The sequence below is a fragment of the Falco cherrug genome, chromosome 13 (genome assembly GCF_023634085.1).
Source record: "Falco cherrug isolate bFalChe1 chromosome 13, bFalChe1.pri, whole genome shotgun sequence".
Classification (NCBI taxonomy): Eukaryota; Metazoa; Chordata; class Aves; order Falconiformes; family Falconidae; genus Falco; species Falco cherrug.
In genome coordinates this window covers 22170196-22183187 of record NC_073709.1, presented here as the reverse complement: position 1 = coordinate 22183187, position 12992 = coordinate 22170196, and the positions used below count along the sequence as shown (strand labels likewise).

Sequence of the window (12992 nt, the reverse complement as noted above, 5' to 3'; positions counted from 1 at the left end):
ATTCCATAATGTTAAAAACAAAACGGATCACTAAGGAGTTTTTTGAGGACTAGATTTTAGTTTTTATTAGTTCTGTTTTGCAGCTGAAACTGATTTTGATGCCTTGTTGCAGTCTCATGTGATTCCTCACCAAACACAGATGTGCCATACCTAGAACTACGGGTTTGCCACGTAATTTCACTAATACACACAAGAGCTGAGTGTATTGCCAGTGCGGTCTCCAGGGTTTCTTTCCACTTAATAATTTACATGTGTATTTGCATATTACTGCTCATAATAGTACCTGGGCATAAAAATTTCAGCCACCTCTATTTTCATAATTTGGTAGAGAATGCAATTGAACTGCAAGAATCAACTTTAAAATAAATAAGGCCGCCTCCAAATCTTTCTACACCTGTCCTTGAAATGACTGGTTTGTGCAAGTATGTGTTGCTGTTGAATAAGTACGTTTTTGTTCTAAGATTTGCTGTCTGTTCTTTTAATTCCTTATAGCCATTTTACCATTTTGTTGTAAAATTCTTCAAAATAAGCTCTTTTAGTTATTTAATACCGTAGATGACAGTCTTTCTGCTCTCTAAGCATTATTTTATTTAGAAAGCGTTACCTTTGCTGCAGTTTTACCAACTACATGATAATGACTGTTGCTACTTAATGAGGAAAAAATGAGGTGTGCTTACAAAATCCGATCGTGTAAAGTTGTGTGTATGTTATGGTGATGTTTAAGAAAAAACAAGAGGATCTGTGTGTCCGTCCTCTGAGACCTGAGGAAAAACAAAACATTTGCAGAACAAGAAAAGGGAGAAACCTCTTTGCTGCTAGCATGATACTGCAAACAAGAAGGAAAGGGGGAAAAAAAAAAAAGACAACAAAAACAAACTAAAAGGGAAAGACTTGGCAAGATACTTCTAAATCATTCCTCTAATATTATTGGAAACGTTCATATTTTGTGAGATAATGCAAAACCCTATGTCTCTTTAAGAAAAGAGGAAAGTAACAGTTATATCAAGCTCATAATTGCTTTAAAAGGACTTATTTATGTTTGTGCCTTTTGTGGTTTTTTACGATGCTACTGCACTGCCCTGTTTCAAAATAGGGTATGGTAGTACTTTGTCAGCACTTCTTTTTTTTTTTTTTTTTTTCTTGTAGGATTCTGGTACTCATTTGTGTGTAATTGATGACTCTAATGAGCATATGCTCACTGTGTGGGATTGGCAAAGGAAATCAAAAATAGCAGAAATAAAGGTAATTATTGCACAAATTAATATTCTGAAATACAAGTGGTTTTATTCCCATAAATAGAACAGTTTGTGAGATGCACATTTGATCTTACTTGGAAACGGCAGCTGTGTAATACTGCTGGCTTGTGTGAGGGCACAAAACAAATGTATTCTTAACTTGTATGTTGGAAGGGGTTTGAATGTTGGAGTGCTTGCAATTACATTTTGCTCATCCCGAGGAGCCCATCCAAATAAAGCAATTCTCTAATATTTTCCTAATTAAAAAAAATAATAATCCTGGGATCTTTTAAGTAACTGAAGTGATGATTCTATCTGTAGTTGTTTATTTGAAATAAATACTTGCAGACATTCCTTATTTTTATTTTTGTCTAAATTGAATTCCACACGTTGATTCTTGGTACATGTATCTCTCCTCATTTAATAAGTCCATTATTACTTTTGTAGATTGTGATCTTGTCATCTTTCCTGTTTCTTTTGTAACCTTTTAAAATTCTGATCGATGAGAAGCATTCAAAGGTGTCGTGCTCAATGTTCATTTAAAGCTGATTCCACTGGAAACACCCAGTCCAATAACTTAGTATTGAAGTCCATAATTTGAGACACCTTACTTTGTGTTACACGATGTCAAGCAAGGAGATATTATGTGGAACTGAGTCATTTTTAATTTTTTTTGAATCATGATTCCGCAAGTGGAATACACTACAAACATGTATATGTCTGTATGATTATAAACCTGCAGTTTTAGATAATAAAATAAGGTTGATTTGACCCCTTTTCTTTAAGTAATGTTGATCAATACTGGTTATATTGTTTTTGTAAGTTTTAATGCAATTCTGTGTCAGTATTTTCATTTCCTTGTTAATATTTAATGTGAAGCTATTTGGCATGTGCCTTGTATTTCCCATTTTACTGACATCTGTTTTGACTATTTTCACTCTCCAGGGAGTTCCTTGGTGTTTCAGAATTGGCTAAAAACAGTTGGCAGGGCCAGCTTGCACTTCAGCACTTATTCACATTTAGGACTTGATCTTGCAGTGTCTTAAGCACTTTCCATGACAGGTGGTGTGAGCAGAGTTTCATCCGCTGAGCCAGGGTGCAAAACAGAAGCCTTTTCTCAGCTGAACTCCATTAAATTTTTCAGTCCTTGGTTTCCATACAGTTTGTGGATATATCAGATCCATTTGCATAGAGGGAACTGTGCGTGAGAAGTGTAGTTTGATAAATGCAGATATCAATAACTGAAACTGAAGCAAGCTGTTTTCCTAAAGCGAGGCAGAAATGGTCAGGTAGGAGAGGGTGCTCCCGCAGGTGCTGGTTCAGCAGCACTTTTCCGGATACTCCTGTAAAGCTTGAGCTTAAATCCCGTAGAAGTAAATGCACTGATGCGGTTACTGGTGTTTGTGGAGTCATTGCCTCCAGGAGGTTGTCTTCAAAGTCAGTTGGTTGAATATAAGTTAGAAGTTAGATAAATGACTGCTCAGGTTTTTTACATTTGTAAAATCTCTTGGTAAAGGATGAAATACTCACTGAGGTGTTGGTAATTCAGTAACAGTATATGCAGCCAGTAAAACTAAAAAAAAAAAAAAAAAAAAAAAAGTGGGACCCTATGTTTCAGAGCTTTGAGTTATGCAGGTTCCTTCTCTTCTTCCTGAGGGGGAAAGGAGAGGAAGAAAGAACCCGAAGGAGCTTTTATAGAATTTCAAAAAGAGAATGATGGATATAATCCTACTATGCTACCATTGTCTCACTTGCCTCTGTCACAGCTTTGTTATCCAGAACAGCAAACTAGTCTGTGTAAAAACTAATTAGGGGTTTCAACCCCAAAAAGTGTCTTTTATACACCATTTGCTTTCCACAGCAGTGTCTTAGCTATTGCAGAGAACAGAAGCTTTTGAGATTGAAAAAGTGAATGTAAACCCCTGACGTTTCTACTGAATTTTTGTTAAGATCTCTTACAAAGGTAAAAAAAATCAATATATATATATGTATAAAGTTATATGTGCAGTCATTCAGATATCTGATTTAGCACAGAACACTTAAGGAATACAAGGAGCTGTCTTAGCTCTTCATATCTCTGTTGTGAAACTTAGGATTTTACATGTGGTTTCAGTAATTAGTGTCTCATCTGAATAAATAGTATTTCTGTTGTTGTTGCAGACTACAAATGAAGTTGTTCTTGCTGTAGAATTCCATCCAACTGATGCAAATACCATAATAACATGTGGCAAATCTCATATATTTTTCTGGACCTGGAGCGGCAATTCATTATCAAGGAAGCAAGGGATATTTGGGGTAAGAATGTCTTGATGTCAGGTCTGTTTTAAATAGTATGATCAATGGTACGATCTGCTCACGCTTTCTATAACTTTGCTCTGTTGTTACCATGTACTGTTTGAGCAGAGAGGTAAACAAAGAAAAAAAGTTAAAATCTGCTTACGTGTATGCAGGGTGTATGGGTGTGGATACTTTATACTAATTGTGTAAAGAGTACAAGCAATTATCGCTTCTGCTTATTTTGTTTCAGAAATATGAAAAACCCAAATTTGTTCAGTGTTTGGCTTTTTTGGGAAATGGTGATGTGCTCACTGGAGACTCAGGTGGGATAATACTTATATGGGGCAAAACTACTGTAGAATCTACTCCAGGAAAAGGACCTAAAGGTAGGATACATTCACAGTTAATAGCAGATTTTAGGTAGTCTGTAGAAGACAAACGTAAAGGCTTGCTTTAGAAAAGGGATAGGGAAACAGGCCTGCCTAAGGGTGTACGCTTCCTATTGTTAACAGGTGGTATGAAACTCCAAGTCACTTGAATTTGCTCGCTTAAGAGCAATCTAGAGTTTCTCAGTAATTATTGAGACTGTGCCTGAAACGAATGAAAACTACTTTGCCTAAATGTTTTGCATTGAAAAAATGTGCAGTTAATCAGCTTTGCTTTCATCTTGAGATTTGAAAAAGGCTGGAGGATCAGCTTGAGGATTCTGCAGGCTGCCTTTGCCTATTAAGGCTTATGTGGTACCATGCTTAGTCTCAGAGGAATACCATTAAGTGTTGAAGTTGATGTTAAAAGGACTTGTATGTGAAGGAAAAATATAATGTGTAGTTGTACCAGTTACACAAATAACAGTATCTGGTTTAGCAGATACTCAAGTCTTGGCTGTAATATATGTTAAAACCCATCGTATCTGAAATTTGGATTAAACTTACTCTTTAGGGCAAAGCTTCTGTGAAAAAGAAAGGAAAATTATTTGTTACCCAACATATGCAGACCTGGCATGGTTGAGCCCTTAGGTAACTTATAAATTTAAGGAGTATTTATTTTACTTGGCAGCTGTTTAAAACACTGGTTTAAACTGGTACATCAGGAAAACATTCATGTAAAAAGTAAATTTTTAATGTTAAGTCTGTTTTTGAAGGTAAATCTTTTTCTTGTCTTTCAAACTAACTGCAGTGGAAAAGTAATTTAACAGATTATCTGACATTTAATTTTGAGGTTCTTGTGCAAAAATAACCTTTTCAGGGTATAATCTTAACAGATTGAATAGAAGATTTATTTACATTGGCTTAATTAAATATGGGATCTTTTAGTTGGTTTATCACATTAGATTGGTCTCCAGACCTGGTCTTAAACTCTTTTTCACAATGTGAGAGCATGCTGACTTGAACTGACTTGAGTTATAGGCAGAGTCAGCGAAGTTAAGATGCTCTTTTTGGGTGTTTTTTTAGGCTTTTTCTGGGATTGCTATTTGATAGCACCAGAATCTTGTTTTTTTTAAAAGTGTGCTTTCCTGCAGGAGTTCTGTTGACACGAAGTCCTGATTGGGATGCGAAAAGCTTCCTTTACTACCTTTGCTGTTTAATTTTCTCATCTGTCTTTTTGATCTTTCCAGTGTTCTCCTTTGGGTAGACTGCTATATTGATAGATGCCAGATGCTGGTTATGCTATTTTTAAGTGTGGCAACATCCAGCATTAGACATTAGCTTCATGCATCCTGGAAACTTTGCTATAATTAATTTTCTTTTTATTCCCATAAGACTATAGACAACACGTCTTGGAGTTTCTTTTAATAAAATAATGTTAATTCTTTTCTAATAATCACTTGCTAAATACTTACTGACTGGAAAGGACAGTTTCTCTTGCATCTGGAAAAACTGTGCGCCCTTGGATAGAAGAGAAATTAAAGTGTTTTGCAGATAGTTGTTGTTATTGCCTTTACAAGTTGTAGGACAGTCAATGTCAAAAAAAGTCTCTATTCAAAAAGACAGGCCCCTTGTTTTATCTTTTTATCCTGTAAGAAAACACTACCACCTTGTGTTTGCAATACTAATGCAATACTAATAGCCTGACAGTCCAAACGTAATTATTCATTATACACTGTTACTTAATTCTGCTCCCAAAAGGCACAGCTTCTTGTAAACTCCAGGTCAAAAAAAAGTGGTGTTCTTTATTATATTTTTTTGTGCATGTAGGAGTATATCAGATAAGCAGACAAATCAAAGCTCACGATGGCAGTGTGTTCACGCTCTGCCAAATGAGGAATGGGATGCTACTAACTGGAGGTGGGAAAGACCGAAAGATCATCCTGTGGGATCATGATTTGAATCCCGAAAGGGAAATTGAGGTAAGAAAGCAAGGGTGACAAGGAAATTGCCTTGAGAAAGATATTGACTGGCCAGACAAAGCCCTCCCCACCCTTTGGAGGACCGGTGGTGAGGACAATAGAATATCTTCTGGTTGCTGTCTTTTTAGAGGATGACAAAGTTTTATTACAAAAATGTTTAGATTTTCAACCTGTAAGTGAGCCTATTTAAGGCTTCAGTTCTCCTCTGTTTAAAATGAACAGAAATTTTAAGTTTTTCTTTCCTCCAAGCCTTTCCTTAGTTTCTTTTATTCGTCCCTCTTTTGAGTGTTGCCAGTGTTTTTGTTAAGCTTGCCTGTCTGGAGGAAGGCAATGTTACCAGGAATTGAGGGGTTTAACAGAATTTTTGACACAAGTGAAATAATTGGTAGGATACATGTGGGATAATTCCATGAGATTAATTATTTTGTTGAAATGGTTATGTTGAGGAGCTTGTTTTAACTTTATTCTGAAACAAGTGTTTAGTGAATATGTATGTCTTTGGGTTTTGGCTATACGGCAATGCTAGGTAAATAGGGACAAACTAGAAAAAATTGTACATTATGGATTTTTTTTTTTTTTTTTCACCCGTGGCAATAAAGTGACCTTTTGAAATAATGTGCTAATAACGGATTACTCCGCTTACCTAGTGTCACATTGATAGCAACATTTTTTCCTTAACACTTCTGTTAGGTTACATCTAGAATTTATTACCTTGAAACCACCATTGACCTTTAGAAAACATGGCTGAGAGTAAGCAAGCATTAGGCTTCTCTTCGTATCAGTGGTTTGGTTTTTCTTTTGTTAATAATGTTATGTTAAAGCTAATTTTTATATTGAGAAATATTATGAGAACCCTAACAGACAACTTTCTGAATGATTGATATTCTATCTTGTAGCTAATATTAGTCTATTTTATAAAGATAGATCATTTAGAAAACTGAATAAATGCACACTGTAAAATAGTGTATTAAAGCTTGCAATAAGCAAATTCAATAAAATCTGGAGTCATTGCTGACATAAGGCATATGAACATTTACTTAAGGCTAATCAGGAAGCATTAAATAAATCAGAAAGCATTTACTGTGCTACAAGATTTTTCTTGTTTTTCACAATGTATTTTGGAAAGTAAGCGGTAACTGTCTATTATTCCTGTCCTTACAAGAGATATTGTAACATTTTGGAGTGCGTTCGTTTGGTGTATTTGATGCTTTAAAATCCATGTAATTTAATTTGAAATTTTTTCCACTGAGACTTATTAAAATGGCATAATTGTGATTGTCTTGCAGTGAGATAGTCTTGTATGCTCGTACTGAACAAATAAAAAATAAATGCGGTAGGTTTCTGGTGAAGTCCTGATCTGGTGTATACATGATTGGATTGTTCCTTTTTACTGGGAGAACTGCAGTCCTGGTACTGTTGTTGTGCGCTATTTCTGGCCTTTGAAAATAAGCACCTATCAAGATGCGTGATGTGGTTTTATAGATGTTTCTTTTCCTAGGTTCCTGACCAGTATGGAACAATCAGAGCAGTAGCAGAAGGAAAAGCAGATCAGTTTCTAGTGGGTACTTCAAGAAACTTTGTTTTGCGGGGAACTTTCAATGATGGTTTCCTGGTAGAAGTACAGGTGAGCATAACTTTTTCCCTTTTTTTTTTTTTTTTTTTAAAACTATAACCCAAAAATGTAAAGGCTTTCGCTGCTGGTGTGTTATTTTAAGAGAGTCTTTATTTTATTCATTGTTAAATCACATGTGTTTTCTTTCTAGGGACATACAGATGAACTCTGGGGACTAGCATCCCATCCTTTCAAAGACTTATTTTTAACATGTGCCCAGGATAGGCAAGTTTGTATGTGGAGCTCTGTGGACCACACGCTGGAATGGACCAGGCTGCTAGATGTATGTCAACCGTTTAATGTTAAATAGAAAGCTGGAAAATAGGAAAAAGCATTAGCTTTATTTAACACACTTGTCCCATCTGATTGCAAGATAAGCAAAAATCCTGTAGTTATGGCTTTGAAAACGGCTATTCAGAAGCTTCAATAAACTTAGTGAGGCTCATCAGACATCGTATAGACTGTAATCTGGTTACCATTGTCTGATGCCATTCTGACAGTCCAAGTTGAATAAAAAATAGTCCTTTGCTTTTGTTACAATTTAACTTTTTTCTTAGTTATTCAAACAATCTTAAGAGGATATCGTATGATTGTGCAAGGTTTGGCTTTAGATATCCTTCCTTACTGTCATTGTTCATTTCATATCATGGCTAGTTCTGTCCTAATACCCCAGGAAAAAGTATCTTTTTACACAGAAATTTAGGCTTTTTACTTTCAAGAAGGTCATGTAGTACATGCCACTGATACATTAAAAGAAAATCTGTCAGAGGAGTACAAGCATGCTACTAGCTGATTGGTTTTTCCGTTATCAGTTCACTTTAGACTTTTAGGGTAGCTTTGGTATAAGGAGATATGTTTGACCGTAGAGAAGTGAGTGGGTGAGTGATGTTTTTGTGCCTCTCTGTTCAGGAACCAGGGCACTGTGCTGACTTCCATCCCAGTGGAGCAGTGGTCGCGATAGGAACACACTCGGGCAGGTAAATAGCTTTTGGCTAAGTTGTGATTATTGAAAGTTTAAAGGAGACATTGTGATACTATGCATCTTATCTGTTGGAATTAATTTGCTTTTTATTCTTTTTGCTTGAGGCTAGCCTAAAAAGCCTGGGCGAAGGGGGCAGATCTTTCTGACATGGGTTAGATGAAGACAGAGGTGTTAGGCTGTTTTGGTTTTTTAAGTACTCTTCCATGAAAGCCCAGATCTTGATTTTTATTTTTTTTAAACTATTTTTTTACAGGGGTTTCAGTAAGCACTACTTATTGGCTTTACCAAGTATCATATATTTTAATATTGTGTGCATGTTATCTTAGTTTGTAAGATGCGTGCGGTATAGATCTTTCGCTTTACCAAATGAAACACACTTGTAACATTTTAAATTGGTATGGAGAGACAGGTAAACAGGCTCGTATTTTGATTTTTGTGTAAGACAGAGTTCAACATGGCACATTGCTGAAATGAAGTGCTATTGAGCTGTTCATATTCTTCCTGAAATCGTTGTGTATTTGAAATCTCAGACCCATTACAAGTAATTAAATAACTTGATTCATAGCCCAAAATGCTTAAAGCAGATATTAAATGAGTCTAATCTGTTTAGGATTCAGTAAAGCCAAACCTTGGATGTGTCTTTATCTGTTGCTGTTCTGGTGCTGCTCTGCTGCCAGTACGGAGGTCAGTAAGGCGCAGGGGTAGGGCATTAAGGAAGTTGGGTTTGGTAGTTAAAGTTCTGACATCTGAAGAAAACTGGATTTTTACTTCTCTTCCCCTTCTTGTCTTTTTTGTTTCACAGTGGCGTGTTTTTATCAGGCCAGCACATCATGGTTTTGGTGTGTTTTTTACATACCATTTCCCATGATGAGTATTTCTGTATCATTTCCCTTTTTGGACTGTGTGCAGATAGTCTGCTGCAGGTTTTGTTACCACTACATTAAGCTGAAGAAGGCTAAATATCCCTGGGAACCCTAAGATGGGTTGATTTGTTCACTCTGATTAATGCTTTGCAGGTTCAACATTCAGTATTAAGTAAACATGGGAATTGCAAGTGTGAGTGAAAAAATATATTACTACTTTGGAATACCATTTCCCTGATGATTTAATCAGAAAAAGTCTACATTCACAGATGTCAATTATCAGTAATAAATGTCTGTCATGGGTCAGAATTTGTTTTCCAAAAGAGAGTAGTTTAGGGGGGTTTGTTTCTAATGTAATTTTTAGATAGATAGATTATTAGTATTTTTTTAAAGCAAAGGAATGGGAAGACAAGAAACAGATGAACATGGCAAAAGTTCTTTCTTGTTTACACGAACTCACAAACAAGTTAAGCATGTTTTCTTTGGTAACAGTTGGGAGAAAAATCAATAAAAAGCCAAAGAGTCACTATGTTACAGCTGGCACACTACTCATCCACTTATTTCATCCGATCTATGGCTCAGAAGTTCAGTTGGCAGCCAAGCTTTGCATTTCACAGCCCTTAGGACTTTTTCAGGATCAGCTGCAGTTCACGTCTTTCATTCCTTCACTTTGGAAGGAATTTCCTCTCCTGAAACACAGCCTCAGGGTGGACCCCAGCTGTTTGTGAGAAGGGCCTGTGTGGGGCATCCCCATGAACTGCTGTAGCTGCTAGACTGGAGACATGTTTCATGGAGACTTGCTGGCAGTTGCAGGGTTTGCCACAGCATTGGGTGAGCTTGGAAGATTGAAGAGAGCACGTCTGATTACAGCTTGTGGAAGCATCAAGAAACAGCTGAACTAGATGTCACCAGTGCTTCCTTTCTTAAATTATTATCAAAATTGTCACAGTGCACTGACTCCTTCCATGGTTAGCTTAGATTGCTGCTAGGTCTCCTGTTCAGAAGAATTTTTGGAGAAGGACTGGTGTCACAAAATGCTGTTTCCTGGTGCCAAATGAAGTTCACTGTACACTGTTGAGAGGAGCAGAAGTTTTGCATTGTGTTTGATGCCATACCATACCACCTCTGTGCTTTCAGTAAAATTGGGCGGATCTGCATGTATTTGAGGCTTTGGGTGTTTTTTCATCTTAGATGATATTAACTGGAGGATTACCTGGTTCGGGTAGCAGCTTCAAAAGACCAGCCTAAAGAGATGGTCTGGGGTCCAGCATCAAAAGGCACGTCCCTGCTGCAGCAGCCTCCCTGCCTTGCCCTGCCCTGGCTGTGTATTCTGGGATGCGGAGGGCTCAGCCCTCCCCTTGGCTGGCTGGCAGAAGCACTGTGCAGCATGGTCACCCGCAGGAGGGCATGGGAAAGGGGTGCCCACCCACTTGTGGAAGAAGGCTGCTTTTGGTTGTTACTGTGCTGATCATCAGGTTTTATATCCAGGCACTGCAATTATGCTGCTCAGGATAAACAGGCATCTTGCAGTGTCTAGATAAATAGATTTTATTTTACAGTGTAGTGCCTAAGTTTTCTGGTAATGCAAAAACCTGTTTTGCTGTCTGCCCACCTGGGCTGAAGCAGTGAGGAGCCTCCACCCTGTGCTGGATTCAGGAAGATAGAAAAATAAGAAAATAAGCTTCTCATGTTGCTTGAAACCCAGATGACTTCAACTCAGTGATGCCTCCATGTGTGTTCTTCCCACTTCTCTTGTTGTCCCATTGGGATGTACTTCTAGAGCAGTTTGGCTGTCATGGTCAAAAACAGTCACAAGACTGTTTTTCTTTCTGTGGTGGCAAAATAGCACAAGTACCCTGATTCTTCCCCCGTGCCAAACTCTTTTGTGGTTTTAATTGGGTTTTGGGGTTGTTTTGCGGTTGGCTTTATTATTTATCAATTTATTTTGGTTTGGTCTTTAATATCCACACCCTTATCAGCCAGGTAAAATTGTAGAAGTGTTTGGCAGGGCCAAGGAGGGGCGTAGTTTGAGCTAAATAGCAGAATATCAACTTCAAGCTCCTAATGTATTTATAGAACCTGCAAAGCTTTGGTTTTGAAGATTGGAAATCAGAAGTCCACTTTCAGCAGAGAATTACAGCAGAGAAACTAAGCATGGTTTCTGCTGCTGCCCAGTGGAAACATATTGGCTGTTTTCCACCAGTTCCATCTGCCTTGCACACAGATTATTCAGCAGTCCGTGGCATGTGGGGCTGGTTTTTTTCATTTGTATGTCATATAATTTCTTTCATGTGGTTCTCTAATTACAAGCTGGTTTTAAACCAATGGGGTCTAGGCAACTTTCCAGACACTTAGCTGTCGGACACTGAATCAGCACGAGCTGGAATCTAATCTCCATCCATAGAAAGCAGCAATGCGCACTGTTACTCCTGGAGTTTCTTTTAGGTTATGTAGGTTTGTTGTGGAATAAATGGTCCTAGCTTTAGCAGCGTTCCACTGAGTTCACTGTGAGGCAGCAGGCAGAAATAGCCTTACTCGTTTGCACAGTGTGTGAACTTGCCGTTTGCCACTAGAGATGGAAACCTGGCTGTGGTGTATGCATACAGGTGTGAGATCGGAGGTTTGGAGCCAAAAAATAAATTCAGAGTACAGCTTTAATGTATTTAGCCATGTTGACATTGCTGTTTTCATTATATACACGTATATTTTTTTTTAAATTAAATTATCGTTGTCTTTGCTTTGCTAATGTTCGCATACTTAGGAGTTAGGTGGGCTTTAGAACCGTAGCCAAATGCTCAGGTTCTGCTGACCTTGCCTGTCGTGCAGTCAGTGGCTGTTTCGGTGTACGGGCCGCAGAGTTTTTGTAAGCTTCTCTGAGCTTTTTACATATGCCTCATAACTAATACTGCAGGTTAAAAGTTATTGTTAAATAATTAAAAATGCAATTAGTTACCTTAGTTATAAACCATCCCGATAAATAAAAAAAAAAAGCTAGGTTATGAACCATTGAATTTCAGTAAATGGTTATTCTTCCTTACTTTCATCAAATTATTCAAAGAAATGGAAAGGACTGAGGGGAAAATACTGAATTAGAATGTACTTTGTGTTTAAAATTAGTATGGAAATGTTCTCCACTCCCCTCTCCTCCTCTTATTTTATTTTTTTTTTAAACTTTGCTTCATGCAAATTGAAAGATCATTCTTTTATATCACAGCTGTTCTTCAGAACAGGGAAGAAGTAGTAGTTTACAATTCAGCTGTGGCCTTAAGGCTTCAGGATGATAAGGTGCAGTCATATTAGCTCTCTGGTGGCATGTTTATCATCCAGTAGACATTTTGGTGATTACTGCAGTGTCCAAGGGATGGGGAAAAAATTGGGTGGTGTTTAGAAGCGTTTATATATTCTTCACTGAAACTCGTATGGCTTCATGAACCAGAAAAATGTTCCATTAAAAACAGATGTGCACTGTTTTGCCCTTGAGGGGCGAGCATGGGAAGATGAAGGCAGCAATGAGTATTGCTGTTTCCCTTGCTTTTCTTGTTTAGTGGGACTGATACTCATTGGAATTCTCCTCTCTCTAGGTGGTTTGTTTTGGATGCAGAAACGAGGGATCTGGTTTCAATACACACTGATGGCAACGAACAGCTCTCAGTGATGCGCTACTCAGTAGGTAGGC

At 37.6% G+C, this 12992-nt stretch overlaps 1 protein-coding gene across 7 annotated transcripts in view; it reads left to right on the top strand.

Annotated features, from left to right (window-relative positions):
• The window catches only part of EML4 (EMAP like 4), a 162928-nt gene that overhangs the window by 134730 nt on the left and 15206 nt on the right, over nucleotides 1-12992 (top strand). For all 7 annotated transcript variants that reach the window (XM_055725568.1, XM_055725567.1, XM_014278171.3 and 4 more), the window contains 8 exons: nucleotides 1147-1242; nucleotides 3396-3530; nucleotides 3763-3898; nucleotides 5708-5859; nucleotides 7358-7483; nucleotides 7623-7754; nucleotides 8381-8448; nucleotides 12898-12986. In XM_055725568.1, the coding sequence (XP_055581543.1) occupies nucleotides 1147-1242; nucleotides 3396-3530; nucleotides 3763-3898; nucleotides 5708-5859; nucleotides 7358-7483; nucleotides 7623-7754; nucleotides 8381-8448; nucleotides 12898-12986 (934 nt within the window). The remainder of the gene's footprint in view (nucleotides 1-1146; nucleotides 1243-3395; nucleotides 3531-3762; nucleotides 3899-5707; nucleotides 5860-7357; nucleotides 7484-7622; nucleotides 7755-8380; nucleotides 8449-12897; nucleotides 12987-12992) is intronic.